This window comes from Heptranchias perlo, chromosome 8 (assembly GCF_035084215.1).
Source record: "Heptranchias perlo isolate sHepPer1 chromosome 8, sHepPer1.hap1, whole genome shotgun sequence".
NCBI lineage: Eukaryota > Metazoa > Chordata > Chondrichthyes > Hexanchiformes > Hexanchidae > Heptranchias > Heptranchias perlo.
Window position 1 is genome coordinate 1,304,535 of NC_090332.1, and position 20,392 is coordinate 1,324,926.

Consider the following 20,392-nt stretch of genomic DNA (forward strand, 5'->3'; position numbering starts at 1 on the left):
CAGCCTGCTTTTGAGAGTTGTGTCTTGAGATTAGGCTATTCGCATATTTGAATATGAAATCTAAATGTGTTCATATGAAATTTCTTTATCTGCTGGTTTAATGAATGCACTGTCCCATTTTAAATAATCCGGCTCCTAACATGCTCATCCTTTCACAAGAAGACGGCCACAATAACTGGTAATATCATCAACTGCGACTCACCTCTGTGCGTGACGATGCAGGGAGCTTTGGTAGGAGCTGATCCACGCTGCCAGTCAAACTGCGAAGGTTCATACCCACTGTCTAGGACACAGAAAGTGATATGATGGTGTTACATTCATGGTGGAATTACAGTGGGTCTCATCTGATCAGAAAACCATTGTTGTAATAACTGCAGCTATAAAAGGTCATTAACTGCTTCTTTACTTTGGTCACAGAACTCGTCAGTTAATTGCAGTCCCAAGTTCTCATGGACCAGATTAAGAATAATTGTTATTTGAGCCTCTTATTTGTAGATGTGACTATATATTCTGCTGGAGTTTTATCAATACATGGAAATTAACCACGCCAAATACACTGAAATCACCCACCCCAAATACACTGAAATCACCCACCCCAAATACACTGAAATCACCCACCCCAAATACACTGAAATCATCCACCCCAAATACACTGAAATCATCCACCCCAAATACACTGAAATCATCCACCCCAAATACACTGAAATCATCCACCCCAAATACACTGAAATCACCCACCCCAAATACATTGAAATCACCCACCCCAAATACACTGAAATCACCCACCCCAAATACATTGAAATCACCCACCCCAAATACACTGAAATCACCCACCCCAAATACATTGAAATCACCCACCCCAAATACACTGAAATCACCCACCCCAAATACACTGAAATCATCCACCTCAAATACACTGAAATCACCCACCCCAAATACACTGAAATCATCCACCCCAAATACATTGAAATCACCCACCCCAAATACACTGAAATCATCCACCTCAAATACACTGAAATCATCCACCCCAAATACACTGAAATCATCCACCCCAAATACACTGAAATCATCCACCCCAAATACACTGAAATCATCCACCCCAAATACACTGAAATCATCCACCTCAAATACACTGAAATCATCCACCCCAAATACACTGAAATCATCTACCTCAAATACACTGAAATCATCCACCCCAAATACACTGAAATCATCCACCTCAAATACACTGAAATCACCCACCCGAAATACACTGAAATCATCCACCCGAAATACACTGAAATCATCCACCTCAAATACACTGAAATCATCCACCCCAAATACACTGAAATCATCCACCTCAAATACACTGAAATCACCCACCCCAAATACACTGAAATCACCCACCCCAAATACACTGAAATCATCCACCTCAAATACACTGAAATCACCCACCCCAAATACACTGAAATCATCCACCCCAAATACACTGAAATCATCCACCTCAAATACACTGAAATCACCCACCCGAAATACACTGAAATCATCCACCCCAAATACACTGAAATCATCCACCTCAAATACACTGAAATCACCCACCCCAAATACACTGAAATCATCCACCTCAAATACACTGAAATCACCCACCTCAAATACACTGAAATTACCCACCCGAAATACACTGAAATCACCCACCCCAAATACACTGAAATTACCCACCCCAAATACACGGAAATTACCCACCCCAAATACACTGAAATCACCCACCCCAAATACACTGAAATCATCCACCCCAGATACACGGAAATTACCCACCCCAAATACACGGAAATTACCCACCCCAAATACACAGAAATTACCCACCCCAAATACATTGAAATTACCCACCCCAAATACATTGAAATTACCCACCCCAAATACATTGAAATTACCCACCCCAAATACATTGAAATTACCCACCCCAAATACATTGAAATTACCCACCCCAAATACACAGAAATTACCCACCCCAAATACATTGAAATTACCCACCCCAAATACATTGAAATTACCCACCCCAAATACACGGAAATTACCCACCCCAGATACACGGAAATTACCCACCCCAGATACACGGAAATTACCCACCCCAAATACACGGAAATTACCCACCCCAGATACACGGAAATTACCCACCCCAAATACACGGAAATTACCCACCCCAGATACACGGAAATTACCCACCCCAAATACACGGAAATTACCCACCCCAAATACACGGAAATTACCCACCCCAAATACATTGCCAGCTCTACCAGCCAAAAGGAGTGCAATAATCTTTACCTGTGCTGTACATTGCAATGTGAAGCAGAATTTTAATTTGCCTATTGCTGTACGAAGGAGACTTACTGGGAATATTGCCCCAAATTTCCTCTTGGCATATCCATGTGCTGACTTTTTGTAACCAGCCAAGATTGCCTGAATTTGCTATTTCACCACTCAATCTCATGTTCAGTAAAATCCGATACAGCTGAGGGGCCAATCACAACACGGGTGCAATTGGCTCTTTGAGCCACTAGCCAAGCCTGTAACAAGGCCCTTGGGCATTACAGTGGATCCTGTCTGAATGAGTATGTAATTCCCTGTGGAAATATGGCAAAGAAAACAAAGGAAAAGCTGGATCTAGGATCATGTCCTTCAGTTGATGGACTAACGCTCCCAAAGAATCCAAACTTCAGTTTGGAGTGTAACCTGAAGAGCCCACAGAGGAGATCTGGGTGTCCTAGGAGCTGGAAGCAGGCGGATGCAGTGTCAAGCCCCCCACCACAGAGATCAGGGGCACAAGGGTCATTATTTACCATGTAGAGATATCCATGGAAGGAACAACTTTTTAAATCATTTTTCATTCTCGGGATGGTACATCACTGGCAAAGCCAGCATTTATTGTCCTTCGCTAGTTTCCCTGAAGCAGTTTGATATAATTGAATGGCTCTAGAGAGCAGTTAAGAGTCAACCACGTTGGTGTGGGACTGGAGTCACATATGGGCCCAGGCCGGGTAAGGACGGCAGGTTTCCTTCCCTAAAGGACATTAGTGAACCAGTTGGGTTTTTACAACAATCCGACAGCTTCATGGTCACTTTTACTGAGACCAGACTTTTATTTTATTTCTGCATTTGTTTTTAAATTGAATTCAAATTCTTAAACTACATTGGTGGGATTTGAACTGGATTATTAAATCCAGGCCTCTGGATTACTCGTCTAGTAACATAACCACTACAGTACTGGCCCCTGGGCTTTACCCAAACTTACTGCAGGTCAGAACTTTCCAGTTAAGTTCTAGAAGCCTGATGATGTAATATATTTCAGTTGATAGTTTCTTTTTCTGTGCTGGGCCAAAATTCATTAAGCCAATGAGCTCTGAGCTCTTCATCCAGCTCTGGTCGCATGTGCACATTAGCTGTGGGTCGGTGGGCCGCTCTCTCACCTCTGAATCAGAGAGGGCGTGGGTTCATAGTCCCACTCCAGAGACTTGAGCACATAATCCAGGCTGACACTTCAGTGCTGTACTGAGGGAGTGCTGCACTGTCAGAGGTGCTGTCTTCTGGGTGAGATGTTAAACTAAGGCCCTATCTACCCTCTCTATTGGCTGTAAAAGATCCCATGGCACTATTCCAAGAAGAGAAAGGGACTTCTCCGTGGTGTCCTGGGCCAATATTTATCCCTCAACCAACATCACTAAAAACAGATTATCTGACCATTTTATTCATTGCTTTATGTGAGATCCAGCTGTGTTTGCCTGTGTGCTGTGAAGTGCTTTGGGATGTCCTGAGATTGTGAAAGGTGAGATATAAATGCAAGTCCTTTCCTTTCCTGGGTTGAATCAGCTCACCTTCACAAGGTTTATGTATTCCTCAGACGGGAGTTGGTAGATTTGGTTCTTTAGATGCAGCACAGCTTTAACCAGCTCCATTACGCGGGGGTAAACCTGGTCATCAGTACGGTCCAGGTTGGCAGTGGGAGCTGCTTGAATAGGCTGAGTATAGGAAGAAAGAGAAGCATCAAGAGATAGAAGTCTGGAGAGAAAGGTTTAATTCGCAGTATAGGGACTGCACCCTCTAAAGTGGACAATGATAGTGAGTTTATATATCTGGGAGTATACAGAAATGATACTGTCTATAGTTACAGTATAATTATACTGTGATTAGATACAGCTCATTGGAAGAGGATGTGAGGACAAGGTAAATTATTTTGGCCAGATGTGTTTATGACAGATCATGGAAACCACTGGACAACTTTGGGAAACACTAAGAATTGGCTGCACCCAGCATGGCCCATCCACAGACCTGAGGAGAACAGTCTAACGGCTGCTAGACAGGACATTCTGTGCTGCTGTACAGTTGTTTTGGGGTCACAGCGGTGCACGGTGAGCTGGTGTCATTACTGCTGGACTCACATCAGTCTGGGAACTAGTTTCAAGGTTGCACCTTCTGGAGGGACAGCCTCAAATCATTTCACAAAATGAGCAGTAAAATTACAAAGGAAACTTTTTACACTGTAAAGTTTAAGCAGCAAAGTCTACAACTGCCCAGAAAGTCTGCTGGACGATCCTCAAAGTTTTACAATTGCATGGAGCCAACAGGACCATCAGCTGGTTAAAACTTTCAACACCCATGTGAAGGCCAGCAAGCAGAGCTCTGCATTGAAGATCGTCTGTGCAGGGGGTGATTTGAAAGTGATGCAGAATGAATGGTATCACTCAATGCTGCTGTTAGCAGTCAAAATCGTATCAGTTCGATACTGTAAGGTGCAGCACGACTGGCCCATATTACAGGCAGTGCAGGAACGAGAGTACGGTCGGTCTGTGGACTCACCGGAAGATTCTTCCGCGGTGGTTTTTCAGGTGGACTTGTGAACTCAGCTCCAAATAAGAGTTAAAAAGAAAACTGTGATTAGTACATTTCAACAACAACAACATGCATTTATATAGCGCCTTTAAATAGGAAAACATCCCAAGGCCCTTCACACACTGACACTGCTGTTGTTTCCTGCAGCCAGCACTGCGAGAAACTGTCACCCAGTTTGGTTTGACTTCTGCACGAGTTTAACAATTCTATCACTCCCCTCCCCCTCCCCGCCCGGCGGGCTATCACTCCCCTCCCCCTCCCCGCCCGGCGGGCTATCACTCCCCTCCCCCACCCCGCCCGGCGGGCTATCACTCCCCTCCCCCTCCCCGCCCGGCGGGCTATCACTCCCCTCCCCCTCCCTGCCCGGCGGGCTATCACTCCCCTCCCCCACCCCGCCCGGCGGGCTATCACTCCCCTCCCCCTCCCCGCCCGGCGGGCTATCACTCCCCTCCCCCTCCCCGCCCGGCGGGCTATCACTCCCCTCCCCCACCCCGCCCGGCGGGCTATCACTCCCCTCCCCCTCCCCGCCCGGCGGGCTATCACTCCCCTCCCCCACCCCGCCCGGCGGGCTATCACTCCCCTCCCCCTCCCCGCCCGGCGGGCTATCACTCCCCTCCCCCTCCCCGCCCGGCGGGCTATCACTCCCCTCCCCCTCCCCGCCCAGCGGGCTATCACTCCCCTCCCCCTCCCCGCCCAGCGGGCTATCACTCCCCTCCCCCTCCCCGCCCGGCGGGCTATCACTCCCCTCCCCCTCCCTGCCCGGCGGGCTATCACTCCTGGTCCAGTGGGCTATCACTCCACTCCTTGCCCTGTGGGCTATCACTCCTGGTCCAGTGGGCTATCACTCCACTCCCCGCCCTGCGGGCTATCACTCCTGGTCCAGTGGGCTATCACTCCACTCCTTGCCCTGTGGGCTATCACTCCTGGTCCAGTGGGCTATCACTCCACTCCCTGCCCTGTGGGCAATCACTCCCTGCCCTGTGGGCAATCACTCCCTGCCCTGTGGGCAATCACTCCCTGCCCTGTGGGCAATCACTCCCTGCCGTGTGGGCAATCACTCCTGGTCCAGTGGGCTATCACTCCTGGTCCAGTGGGCTATCACTCCTGGTCCAGTGGGCTATCACTCCCTGCCCTGTGGGCTATCACTCCTGGTCCAGTGGGCTATCACTCCTGGTCCAGTGGGCAATCACTCCCTGCCCTGTGGGCAATCACTCCTGGTCCAGTGGGCAATCACTCCCTGCCCTGTGGGCAATCACTCCCTGCCCTGTGGGCAATCACTCCTGGTCCAGTGGGCTATCACTCCTGGTCCAGTGGGCTATCACTCCTGGTCCAGTGGGCTATCACTCCTGGTCCAGAGGGCTATCACTCCTGGTCCAGAGGGCTATCACTCCACTCCCTGCCCAGTGGGCTATCACTCCACTCCTCGCTGAATGTGCTAACACTCCTCGCTTATCTCACTTTGACCTGTGACAAACGTCTGACCCAGGTGACATGATCCATTGATCAGAGCTCGATTCGAACAGAGTCCCAGAAGTAGAAAGGTACTGTACTATTGCAAGACCCAGTCCCAAGAGTAATGCTTTCTAAACAATATATAAATTACACACGCACACTGTATGTTATAAAATGCCCAAATTTCAATAGTCTACCTGTTTGCCTCCATGATTCACAAAAAAATGGAATAAAGTTTCACTTATTAACAGAGCAAATCATGTTTTAACGGCTTCAGTATTGTAGACTGGCCTGTGTTTACTGATGTGGACATAGGATGAGGTGTGGAGTAGGCAGTATGGAAGATTATCCTTGCCCAATATCAGTACACAATTGCAAGATATGCATAGCTTCATTATTGATCAAATCTCTGTTTGGTATAAAATTTAAAAGCAACCCTTCATTTATATAGGAAGGTGCTTTCACTCAATATTCAGGCTTCGATTTTAACCCAAGTACGAGAGATAAGAGAACGCTGTTTGAACTCACCACACCATTTAGTCACCTATCAGAGAAGGCACAGCTCCATCTCCTGTCTGCTCTATGTTTGACCTCAATTCTCAGAGGTAATAACACATGGTGGAACATTTGACTTTAGCAGGGTGGTAAGCCCAGTGGCAGTAGGTCGGCCACTGGTTACACACCCCACCTGACTTCCCGTTCCATATCTAACCCACTGCTCAACCCAGGCACCCGTCAATGGGGGACATTCTTCATCCCCTCACCTTCTTGTGACTCAACTGTTCAAACCCAACACATTGGAACTGACCCAACCCAATCACACATCTTAACCTCTGGCTTTCGGCTCGGTGTGCAGTGCTCATCCTGTCACCAAGGTGCTGCTCCAGTGAGGCAGGAGGGAGCTGGTGTAAAAAACTACAGACACAAGAGGACTTGAGCAACAGCAGTGAGATTGAAAGTTACAGCAATAGTGTTGCAAAGATAGTATCATAGAATGATACAGCACAGAAAGAGGTTAGTCGGCCTGTGCTGGCTCTTTGAAAGATCTATCCAATTAGTCCCACTCCCCTGATCTTTCTCCATAGCCCTGTAAATTTCACCTTTTCAAGTATTTATCCAATTCCCTTTTGAAAGTTATTATTGAATCTGCTTCCTCCGCCCTTTCAGGCAGCGCGTTCCAGATCATAACAACTCGCTGCGTAAAAAAATGTTTCCTCATGTTGCCTCTGGCTCTTTTGCCAATTATCTTAAATCTGTGTCCTCTGGTTACTGACCCACCTGTCACTGGAAACAGTTTCTCCTTATTTACTCTGTCAAAACCATTCATGATTTTGAACACCTCTATTACATCTCCCCTTAACCTTCTCTGCTCTAAGAAGAACAATCCCAGCTTCTCCAGTCTCTCCACATAACTGAAGTCCCTCATCCCTGGTACCATTCTAGTAAATCTCCTCTGCACCCTCTCTAAGGCCTTGACATCCTTCCTAAAGTGTGGTGCCCAGAATTGAACACAATACTCCAGCTGAGGCCTAACCAGTGTTTTATAAAGGTTTAGCATAACTTCCTTGCTTTTACACTCTATGCCTCTATTAATAAAACCCAGGATCCCATATGCTTTTTTAACTGCCTTCTCAACTTGTCCTGCCACCTTCAATGATTTGTGTACATTCACCCCCAGGTCTCTCTGTTCCTGCACCCCCTTTAAAATTGTACCATTTAGTTTATTTTGCCTCTCCTCATTCTTCCTACCAAAATGCATCACTTCACACTTCTCTGCGTTAAATTTCTCGGACAGGTTGATGTTGCTTGGACACATTGCCACCAAACCTGTCAAATCCCATCAATGTGTGGCAAAGCCTGATAAAGGGGCAGGTTTTATATATCGGGCTGCCCACTGGTGGGGGGTGGTGGTTGGCTGCCTGATTGGGCCGATGGGATGCCAGTGGAATGGGGGCACCAACTGAGTCTTGCGCTGCGGCCCACCAGCTGCAGGCCGTGGCAATATTGGGTGGCCCAGAGGCTGACCTGGCCGGTATCAAGGTCGGGCCAGAGGGAGGTTGTCATTGGCGGAGGGGGAGTGGGAACCTGGAGCAGCAGCGGCCCACATTATTTGTGTAGAGCCCAGAGGAATTTTCCTTTTTGTGTCCCCTTCGGCTGGACTGCCAGGTGAAACTGGGCAGAGCCAGCGCAGCACAGGCTCCACCCATTTACGTACCAAAATAGTCGTCAGGGTCTGATGTACAGCAAGGATCCCGATTTACATATTAAAAGGGCCCACTACCTGAAGCAGGAGATGGCATTGGTGGGATCGGGAATGGGGATGGGAATGGGAATGGGGCTGTGAGCTTTTCCCCACCATTTTAGAGGTTCTAACAGCACTGTTTCCACCCAGCAGCACTGGTGAAAATCTCCCCCAATATGTCAATTCTTTCAAAAATGTTTGGTTTTGACTTTTTCAGTTAAAATATAATTGTGTGAAATGTGAAGTGAGATCCAAATTGTTCCAAAGCACAAAGTCAACTCAAACCACTTTCATTTACAAATTCGATACTTACTGTAGCAAGTCTCCGTGTCGGTATCCTGAAAAATAAAAGAGAACAGAAACACGTTCACTCTTCCTGCATTTCCTTGCTCACTGCCCTATCTTTAAATTCATTAATCGATCTCCTTCGGGTGGCTGTACATTGTATTCCAGTGAACCCTAAACCACAATGCACTGACAACCAGACAACCTACTGGCTCACACCCACTCCCCTCGGACCATCAACAAACAGTCAGGTAAAGTGTAGAACAGGAAAACTAATTGAAGTTTAACCTGAAAGGACCGAGTCAGATTTCAAAGCGAGTCTCCTGATTGCCTGGAACGTTTCTTTTCAGCCACTCAGCACCAAGTTTTACGTCTGTGGGTGGTTTCAGAGTGGTTAATATAATATTTATACCAGAACCTAACTTTTGTGCATTTTGATTGGTTGTTAACTAAATTTTATTACCTGTAAAAATGGGACCAATCAAAAACTACCCATTTCATTAAATCCAACCAATATCCATAAATTTCACTAAAAAACACCAATCAAAACCTACAAATTTCATTATTTGCAAAAATCAACCAATCAAAACCACTTAAATATAATGATTTCTGAAAACTAACCAATGGTATAAATCTCTGTTCTATTTCCCCCAGTCAATAAAATCAAAGTATTTATCTTTGATACAACTTTTGACAAAACCAACCAATTAGATCACTGAGAAAAGAAAATCACGACAATTCATGGTATAAGAACGTAGGAAATAGGAGCAGGAGTCGGCCATTCGGCCCCTCGAGCCTGCTCCACCTTTCAATAAGATCATGGCTGATCTTTGACCTCAACTCCACTTTCCCGCCCGATCCCCATATCCCTTGATTCCCCGAGAGTCCAAAAATCTATTGATCTCAGCCTTGAATATACTCACATCGTTCACATTTTCACATCGTTCACCTGACGAAGGGGGAAGCCTCCGAAAGCTTGTGAATTTAAAATAAAATTGCTGGACTATAACTTGGTGTTGTAAAATTGTTTACAATTGTCAACCCCAGTCCATCACCAGCATCTCCACATCTTGAATATACTCAAGGACGGACCATCCACAGCCCTCTGGTATAGAGAATTCCAAAGATTCACAACCCTCTGAGTGAAGAAATTTCTCCTCATCTCAGTCCTAAATGACCGACCCCTTATCCTGAGACTGTGCCCTCTAGTTCTAGACTCTCCAGCCAGGGGAAACAATCTCTCAGCATCGACCCTGTCAAGCCCCCTCAGAATCTTATATGTTTCAATGAGATCACCTCTCATTCTTCTAAACTCCAGAGAGTATAGGCCCATTCTACTCAATCTCTCCTCATAGGACAACCCTCTCATCCCAGGAATTAATCTGGTGAACCTTTGTTGCACCGTCTCTAAAGGCAAGAATATCCTTCCTTAGATAAGGAGACCAAAACTGTACACAGTACTCCAGGTCTCACCAAAGCCCTGTACAATTGCAGCAAGACTTCCTTACTCTTGTACTCCAATCCCCTTGCAATAAAGGCCAACATACCATTTGCCTTCCTAATTGCTTGCTGTACCTGCATGTTAACTTTCTGTGTTTCGTGTACAAGGACACCCAAATCTCTCTGACCACCAACATTTAATAGTTTCTCACCACTTAAAAAATATTCTGTTTTTCTATTCTTCCTACCAAAGTGAATAACCTCACATTTCCCCACATTATACTCCATCTGCCACCTTCTTGCCCACTCACTTAATCTGTCTAAATCCCTTTGCAGACTCTTTGTGTCCTCCTCACAGCTTACTTTCCCACCTAGCTTTGTATCGTCAGCAAACTTGGATACATTACACTCGGTCCCTTCATCTAAGTTATTAATATAGATTGTAAATAGCTGAGGCCCAAGCACTGATCCTTGTGGTACCCCACTAGTTACAGCCTGTCAACCTGAGAATGACCCGTTTATCCCTACTCTCTGTTTTCTGTCCATTGACCAATCCTCTATCCATGCTAATACATTACCCCCAACCCCATGAGCCCTTATCTTGTGTAACAACCTTTTATGTGGCACCTTATCGAATGCCTTTTGAAAATCCAAATATACTCCATCCACTGGTTCCCCTTTATCTACCCTGCTAGTTACATCCTCAAAAAACTCCAGCATATTTGTCAAACACGATTTCCCTTTCATAAAACCATGTTGACTCTGCCTGATCATATTATGATTTTCTAAGTGTCTCGTTACCACTTCCTTAATAATGGATTCCAGCATTTTCCCGATGACTGATGTCAGGCTAACTGGCCTGTAGTTCCCTGTTTTCTCTCTCCCTCCTTTCTTAAATAGCGGTGTTACATTTGCTACCTTCCAATCCACTGGGACCGTTCCAGAATCTAGGGAATTTTGGAAGATCACAACCAATGCATCCACTATCTCTGCAGCCACCTCTTTTAGAACCCTAGGATGTAGGCCATCAGGTCCAGGGGATTTATCGGCTTTTAGTCCTGTTAATTTCTCCAGTATTTTTTCTTTACTGATATTAATTACTTTAAGTTCCTCATTCTCATTAGCCCCTTGGTTCCCCATTATTTCTGGTCTGCTTTATGGATTTTTTTAGCTTATTACTAGATGTTGAAAATAGCCCATTAGGCCCGATACTTCACAACAATCTCCAGAGACTACATGGGGAAAAAACAAGGAATCATTTTTATTAAAAAAAAGTGTAACTACAAGCTTCAAGCAGCCTTTATTTTTCGGAACGGCTGAAATTCCTAGTGTTTTCTTCAGGAGCTGAAGCCAAAGTATTAAGGTGAAAGTTTGCTGGGCTCACTGGCATGTTGCTCCCTCACCATCTCGAGACAGGACACAACTTATCTTGCCACTCTCTGTGGACTCCGACAGAGTTGTCATTACTGGATGGTTCTGTGTTTTCCCAAAGAAAAAGCTGATCCACCATTGGCCCGATGTGGACTTTGGTAATCCTGGGTGGTGTGGAATCATTTCTACAATCTGCTCAGAGCTGCCACAGGGGCTATTACTGGACGCTGAACCAAGGTGCCTCCTGTAATAATCATGGGTTGCTGCAAGAGATCCAGTTGATGGAATGGATGCCATTATGATCTTTCAAAATTGTACCTGGATGGTAACCCTTAGACACCAGCCACATCAAACAGGAACCTGGGAGGCAAACTGTAGGCAACAGAGCCATTTGAAACAGTTAACTGGCACGAAGCAGTCCCATGTTCGCAAATCAAATCTTTTTCTTCAAGAAATCATAGAATCATAGTATCATAGAGTGATACAGCACAGGAGGAGGCCATTCTGCCCATCGTGCCTGTGCCGGCTCTTTGAAAGAGCTATCCAATTAGTCCCCCTCCCCTGCTCTTTCCCCATAGCCCTGTAAATTTTTCCCCTTCAAGTATTTATCCAATTCCCTTTTGAAAGTTGTAAACAATTTTACAACACCAAGTTATAGTCCAACGATTTTATTTTTAATCCCACAAGCTTTCGGGGGCTTTCCCCTTCCTCAGGCAGTGTGGAAATGACAATTTCGAATCCTTCGCATTTTAAGATCAGATAACAATGCCTGGTGATTACTGCCCGTTGCCAAGGCAATCACAGTGAGCAGACAGAAAGGTGTCACCTAAAAGGCCACTGAATATACAACCCCCCAAAAAAAAGAGAGAGAGAGAAGGAAGACAGTCAATGACCCGTTATATTAAAAACAGATAACATTTGTTCGCTGGTGGGGTAACGTGTAGTGTGACATGAACCCAAGATCCCGGTTGAGGCCGTCCTCATGGGTGCGGAACTTGGCTATCAATTTCTGCTCGACGATTTTGCGTTGTCGTGTGTCTCGAAGGCCGCCTTGGAGTACGCTTACCCGAAGGTCGGTGGCTGAATGTCCATGACTGCTGAAGTGTTCCCCGACTGGGAGAGAACCCTCCTGTTTGGCGATTGTTGCGCTGTGTCCGTTCATCCGAGTATGGGTAAGCGTACTCCAAGGCGGCCTTCGAGACACACGACAACGCAAAATCGTCGAGCAGAAATTGATAGCCAAGTTCCGCACCCATGAGGACGGCCTCAACCGGGATCTTGGGTTCATGTCACACTACACGTAACCCCACCAGCGAACAAATGTTATCTGTTTTTAATATAACGGGTCATTGACTGTCTTCCTTATCTCTCTCTTTTTTTTTGGGGGGGTTGTATATTCAGTGGCCTTTTAGATGACACCTTTCTGTCTGCTCACTGTGATTGCCTTGGCAACGGGCAGTAATCACCAGGCATTGTTATGTGATCTTAAAATGCGAAGGATTCGAAATTGTCTTTTCCACACCGCCTGAGGAAGGGGAAAGCCCCCGAAAGCTTGTGGGATTAAAAATAAAATCGTTGGACTATAACTTGGTGTTGTAAAATTGTTTACAATTGTTAACCCCAGTCCATCACCGGCATCTCCACATCATACTTTTGAAAGTTATTATTGAATCTGCTTCCACCGCCCTTTCAGGCAGCGAATTCCAGATCAGAACAACTCGCTGCATAAAAAAATGTTTCCTCATCTCCCCTCTGGCTCTTTTGCCGATCACCTTAAATCTGTGTCCTCTGGTCACCGACCCTCCTGCCACTGGAAACAGTTTCTCTTTATTTAGTTTATAAAAAACATTCATTATTTTGAGCACCTCTATTAAATCTCCCCTTAACCTTCTCTGCTCTAAGGAGAACAATCCCAGCTTCTCCAGTCTCTCCACATAACTGAAGTCCCTCATCCCTGGCACCATTCTAGTAAATCTCCTCTGCACCCTCTCTAAGGCCACCTTCAATGATTTGTGTACATTCACCCCCAGGTCTCTCGGTTCCTGCACCCCCTTTAAAATTATACCTTTTCGTTTCTATTGCCTCTCCTCATTCTTCCTACCAAAATGTATCACTTCACAATTCTTGTTTCCCCTTTGGTAATTCTCCACCACAGGAGCTTGATGACTTTGTTTGCTCTTTGATCCTTCTCAGACCTGCTCCTGCTCCTACTCCCACTTCAGGTCTCTGCTCCATTGCAAGAACCGTGTGCCTGGGCCCTCCAATCCCCGGACTCAGCCCCGGGCCTGGTGATCCCCGGACTCAGCCCCGGGCCTGGTGATCCCCGGACTCAGCCCCGGGCCTGGTGATCCCCGGACTCAGCCCCGGGCCTGGTGATCCCCGGACTCAGCCCCGGGCCTGGTGATCCCCGGACTCAGCCCCGGGCCTTGTGATCCCCGGACTCAGCCCCGGGCCTGGTGATCCCCGGACTCAGCCCCGGGCCTGGTGATCCCCGGACTCAGCCCCGGGCCTGGTGATCCCCGGACTCAGCCCCGGGCCTGGTGATCCCCGGACTCAGCCCCGGTCCTGTGATCCCCAGGCTCAGCCCCGGGCCTGTGATCCCCGGACTCAGCCCCGGGCCTGGTGATCCCCGGACTCAGCCCCGGGCCTGGTGATCCCCGGACTCAGCCCCGGGCCTGGTGATCCCCGGACTCAGCCCCGGGCCTGGTGATCCCCGGACTCAGCCCCGGTCCTGTGATCCCCGGACTCAGCCCCGGGCCTGGTGATCCCCGGACTCAGCCCCGGTCCTGTGATCCCCGGACTCAGCCCCGGGCCTGTGATCCCCGGACTCAGCCCCGGGCCTGTGATCCCCGGACTCAGCCCCGGGCCTGTGATCCCCGGACTCAGCCCCGGGCCTGTGATCCCCGGACTCAGCCCCGGGCCTGTGATCCCCGGACTCAGCCCCGGGCCTGGTGATCCCCGGACTCAGCCCCGGGCCTGGTGATCCCCGGACTCAGCCCCGGGCCTGGTGATCCCCGGCCTCAGCCCCGGGCCTGGGATCCCCGGACTCAGCCCCGGGCCTGTGATCCCCGGACTCAGCCCCGGGCCTGGGATCCCCGGCCTCAGCCCCGGGCCTGTGATCCCCGGACTCAGCCCCGGGCCTGGGATCCCCGGACTCAGCCCCGGGCCTGGTGATCCCCGGACTCAGCCCCGGGCCTGGGATCCCCGGACTCAGCCCCGGGCCTGGTGATCCCCGGACTCAGCCCCGGGCCTGGTGATCCCCGGACTCAGCCCCGGGCCTCTAATCCCCGGACTCAGCCCCGGGCCTGTGATCCCCGGACTCAGCCCCGGGCCTGTGATCCCCGGACTCAGCCCCGGGCCTGTGATCCCCGGACTCAGCCCCGGGCCTGGTGATCCCCGGACTCAGCCCCGGGCCTGGGATCCCCGGCCTCAGCCCCGGGCCTGGGATCCCCGGCCTCAGCCCCGGGCCTGTGATCCCCGGACTCAGCCCCGGGCCTGTGATCCCCGGCCTCAGCCCCGGGCCTGTGATCCCCGGCCTCAGCCCCGGGCCTGTGATCCCCGGCCTCAGCCCCGGGCCTGTGATCCCCGGCCTCAGCCCCGGGCCTGTGATCCCCAGACTCAGCCCCGGGCCTGTGATCCCCGGACTCAGTATATTTAATTTCATCGGGAGTGATGTGGTTGTTGTAAAATTGAAAACATATTGTCAAAAACACATTAAGGAAAACATAAGATAATTAAAAGTACAAGAAAATGGTGTACAAAATAAATGCAAACTCCAGGGAAATGAGCTGAAAGAGAAGCAAACGCTGGAGAAACAGGAAAATCCAAAACATTTCTTTGAAGATTTTCCCATAAATGAACACAAGTCAATCAAATCGATCCTTTCAAATTTACTGCACATACACAGTAGTTATTTTTGTTTTAATTTTATAAAATGGAATTCATTAAACTAGTAATTTGTGGGCTGGGAGCAGAAAAAACTGACCATGGAATGTGCTGGATTGTGATAAAAACCCAGTAGGTTCACCCTGTGGGAGGGGGGCTCGCCGTCCTTCCCTGCCGTGGTCCACAACTGACCACGGGGTTGGCTCTTAATGCACTCGGGGCAACTAAGGATGGGCAATAAATCCTGACTGGTCAGTGATACTCCCAGACCAAGAGTCACAGTCCAATAAGAGAAAATATGTGAGCAGGAGTCAATGTTTTTAGAGGAGGAGGAGAGGAAGCAGTAATGGAAAATTGACCAAAGAAGGGAATGATGAAATTATTCCTGATGTTTCAGTAACTTTATTACTGCAATATCAATACTTAGTTTTTTAAAATCGCAATTGGTGATTTGACAATAAACAAACCTGTTTGCTCCAAAGAGCCAGGAGTTTCAGTGGACTGGCCAGAGTTAAAGGGTTAGCATTTTAGGTCTTGGTATTCAGCGCTCCAAGTTCTAAAGGTGTGGCTCACAGTCCTTTCCACATCTCACTGCTCAGTGAATTACTTTGTCTGCGTCCTTCACTGAACCTGGTGGGGTCTTCAGTGGAATTACTGAGATATGAAGCATGCTGAACAAGGATTGTTTCTCAAATAAATATTCTAAGCAGCAGCAAAACGTGGAGTTAAATTCATTTACAAACAATTTCACTGGGAGAGGTGCAGAGACTGAGAGATTAGTAAGGAGTCGATATCATTCCCGGGCACTGCAGCATTCAATTCCCGTGAAAATATTTTCACAGATAACAATTCACCCATGGGGTATAAAGAGTGACCTGCAGAGCAACATGAGCTCCAGGGAGAGTGTCAACAGTGAAAGGGTTACCACCTGATACCATTTGTAAATAAAAATGCAAATTAGATTTTGAAAATAAATCATTTATTAAGAAAATACTTACATTGCGTGACTTGCTGTTATCAGTCAGAGCCTGGGGAGGAAAAGAGTGACATTGTACGTAAAATATCCAAATCCATCATGTGGGTATTATCTTAGCAACTTGACCTAAAGAAGACAATCAGGTTCGAAAAAAACAGTAATGTGGTCAAGAACATCTTTGTTTTAATCTATTCTTCAGGATTTCTGTGCTAACACGGAATGAAATGGAAGGAATATGTAAATGTAGCTGATTTATGATGGAGATTATTCCATCTGTTACAACAGGCAGAGCAAAAGTTGAGCCCAGATACAGTGAAACTTCTTGTTAAGGTTACTATCAATTCTGATGCTGTAATTAAACGTCCAATATGCCTGGAAGTATCTCCACTAATCTGCAGTCTCACCAGTTATAAATTGCTTTATGTTTGCAGGCAACGATTTGACTGAAGCTTTTAACTGAGTTTACAAAAAGAGGTGTTAATTATCGACACGAAACAGTCTGCCCTGGAACTACAAGTCTTTGCGCAAAATGTGTAGGTGTCAGAATTTTTCGGGTATCGATCCCAGAGGTTTGGGGGCTCAGTGGGTGGCATCACATGATCACAGGTGTCGCTTTGGGTGCATCCTTGGTGCCTGCCCATGTTGGGACCATGGAAAGGTTGTCGAGGCCTCTCTCCCGCCATGGACCCCGAGGTGCCCTTGGTAAGGGGGCCGATCTGACAACATTTATTTTTGGGGTTCCAGGCCAGATGAGCAGTCGGGCTCACATCTGGCCTTGGAGAGGCCGGTGTGCCTCACCTCACTCGGTGTTCCGACCTCCACTGCTATGTGGAAACTCCCACCAGAGGGAGGCTCCAACCCCCTGGCCACCATTTGCTCTTTGCAAAGGGACAGACGGAGGTTCTCAGGAATGTCCAGGAAACAGCAGAGACCAGCTGCTAACAGAGGTATTCTGTTTTCGTAGGGAGTGAGTCCGTTGGTCGCCCACTGGATTTATGATGGGAGACCAGCAGAATTCCCAAGGAATTTTGGGGCTGTAGTGTTTTCATGTAACACTCACAAGCTGAGTAAAGCAGAGGCTGTAAAACTCTCTGGATCACAGAGTCAATGACAAGAACGCAGCAACAACAAGTCAGAGCAGCTGAACTAGAAACTTGTCTTACCCGCCATATTTTGTCAGAAACATTCGATTAACTGGCTCCTCATGTGGTAAAATCTCCTGATATACTGAAATCGCTTTGTAGTGAAATGATGTCAATTTTAAAGTGGCTTCTCTGTGTATGAATTATAAACAAACTGACTTACCAGAAGCTTCTCTTCCTTCTCCAGCCACTTTTTATCCTCCAACATCTCTCGTTGCTGCTGCCTGATTTTCTCCTGAAGTTTGGCCTGCTCCACCTCCCACAGTTTCTGGGCCTCTTCTTTGCTGTTAATCTCACCAATAAGATCGGCCTCCTATGAAACCAGAGAAACTAATCAGGTTTGACCACGAACAAGTAACGGCAAATGTTTTGATTGGAGACTGAGTAGTGCAACGGAACACAGATCAGTCCTGCCCTCTCAGACAGGTAGCCCTCGGTAACGGGATGGTCTCACTGCCCGCTGTAAGGATCCTGAATTATGCCCAGACTGCTCAATGGATAAATGCACCATGTGGTGTGTGGCCGAGCCACAGAGACCAGGAATGGCCTCTTGCTTCGTGCCGTGCTGGGTGGTCACTACTTGGACAGTGGGAACAGCTCTACATTGGCCCGAGATACAGAGTCAGAAAGAAACAACAGGCTTACAGTTCTCACCTTCCAATACCTCCTCACCCCAACGACACTCTGTCTAAGTAGACATTGTATGACAACAGGATGAGGCTTGGCTGCAATGCTCCTCATGGTTGAATGGCCTGTTGATGCAGAGGGTTTAATATTTGACCTTTACCACCTGGGTGATAACCTGGCCGAGCAGACCCTGCCCCATTTATAGCTGATTGATTTCAATGTGATGAAATTCGGGCAGGTTCTACAACAGGCTCCGCCAGGTTATCGCCCAGGCCACAAAGTTGAACTTTGCCCCCACACTGTCCAGAGTACTGGACACCTGTCATGACTTGAAATCAAATCGGCATCAACAAAACCCCAAGTCTGAATTCCGACCTTGGAACTCCATCACTAGTTGCTTTAGTTTTTAAATTGTACGTTCCCATCAAGCTCATGGCAATACATGACATTAGGCAGATGTGTGCAGAAACAGATGTGAAAACCAAACCAAACATTAAGGTACATCTCAGGACCGAAGAGTAACATTAGGAGGCAGGTTCCATTCAAACAGTATGGCCTTCGATCTACAAGACTTGAGAGGGATAGATTTTAAGCACCAAACCCAACCCAAGACGTCAGTCGTGTATCAGTGGTAGCACTCGTGCTTCTGAGTCAGAAGGTCGTGGTTTCAAGAGACTTGAGCACATAATCCAGTGCAGTACTGAGGGAGCGCTGCACTGTCAGAGGTGCCATCTATCAGATGAGACATCCCACGGCCACTATTTCAAAGAAGAGCAGGGGAGTTCTCCCCCGTGCCCTGGGGCCAATATTCATCCCTCAACCAATATCACTAAAACAAGATTATCTGGTCATTATCACATTGTTGTTTGTGGGATCTTGCTGTGCACAAATTGGCTGCTGCGTTTCCTTCATTCCAACAGTGACTACACTTCAAAAAATACTTAATTGGCTGTGAGGCGTTTTGTGATATCCTGAGGTGGTGAAAGATGTGCTGTACAGGCAAGTTATTTCCTTTCAATGCAGCAACAGATCAACAAATCTTAGACAAACACCACTGTGTTATGCAAGCAAGCTGCTCTTACCCGGATACTGAGTCGTCTGAACAGCTTCTGCTGCAGCTGAGGTGAGGTGTTTGCAGAGCCACCTGGTGCCTGGCTACTTGGAGAGCAAGGAATGTGTGGCGAGCTGGCACAGAGAGATTCTGGCATCTGGGCGGGATAGACGACACACAGAAAACATAGCAATCAGCAACAAGACACAGCAGTGAGCCACGTGGGCAAAGCACAGAGCACATGGAAAGCCAACAGTGTCCAGGTTCTGAAAGTGGAAAGTATGGACGGTTTATCTATCACATGGTCCTGTTCACACTTCATCCGTGGAGTCCAGCCAAATGTGATGGGAATTCCTGTAAGTGGGACAGTCACTGAGCATAGCGTCTGAAAGCTGAGCTTAGACAAGCACACATTAAGATTCTGGTGATGCTGTAGACGGACAACTACACCCATATAAACTCACGAGGCACTCACTCTCCACCGATCTCCCACTAAAGTTACAGCAGGAGATCGGGAGAACTTCTCCTGGAAATTCTACCCCTATGATCACTAAATCCCAAATGTTCCCTTAATTCAACATGGTTTATTCCCACCTCCTCATTAGTTAGGGGCAAGTCCGATATTGTCTTCCTCGTCAGTTCCCTCTCCTGCTGTTTAAGAAAAGCTTCCTAAAGTACGCCCATAAACTCACATGTGCCGATCGATTTTCCCCACGGTAAATCCAGTCAATGTTAGGAACTCAGTTGCAATCATAGGATCATATATTGAGCTACACACTGACCTGCCTAATCGGTCGCTCCCTAATCGTGGTGCAGATTTGAGATGCCTTCCTTGGATCTCCTTTTCTTTAATCTTTGACCTAGCTCCTGCCATTCCCTCTATTGGACTCAATTCTCTTTCCTGCCTCATTGCTCCTCATGTGAACCACAATCTCTGGTTTCTCTCCCTCCAACTCTCCCCTTGCAAGGTCTGAAGCACTCACTCGGTCAAGTCCCAGACAATATACCTGGTTGCACTTGCAAAAGATGCTATGAACCCCTCTCACGATGTGATTTCC

General features: G+C 47.6%; 2 protein-coding genes across 8 annotated transcripts in view; both read right to left on the reverse strand.

Moving 5' to 3' along the window:
- Positions 1-20,392, reverse strand: part of ptk2ba (protein tyrosine kinase 2 beta, a) — a 158,004-nt gene that overhangs the window by 12,014 nt on the left and 125,598 nt on the right. For 6 of the 7 annotated variants that reach the window (XM_067988479.1, XM_067988483.1, XM_067988481.1 and 3 more), the window contains 7 exons: positions 19,366-19,491; positions 17,820-17,969; positions 16,537-16,566; positions 8,871-8,895; positions 4,831-4,877; positions 3,849-3,992; positions 203-283 (listed from right to left, as the gene is read on the reverse strand). In XM_067988479.1, coding sequence (XP_067844580.1) covers positions 203-283; positions 3,849-3,992; positions 4,831-4,877; positions 8,871-8,895; positions 16,537-16,566; positions 17,820-17,969; positions 19,366-19,491 — 603 coding nt within the window. The remainder of the gene's footprint in view (positions 1-202; positions 284-3,848; positions 3,993-4,830; positions 4,878-8,870; positions 8,896-16,536; positions 16,567-17,819; positions 17,970-19,365; positions 19,492-20,392) is intronic. The other variant, XM_067988486.1, reaches the window with a different exon arrangement.
- LOC137324329 (pancreatic progenitor cell differentiation and proliferation factor-like) lies at positions 11,623-12,011 on the reverse strand. Its single transcript, XM_067988487.1, has one exon. It carries the CDS (start codon positions 11,948-11,950, stop codon positions 11,663-11,665), a length of 288 nt encoding a protein of 95 aa, XP_067844588.1. The 5' UTR covers positions 11,951-12,011; the 3' UTR covers positions 11,623-11,662.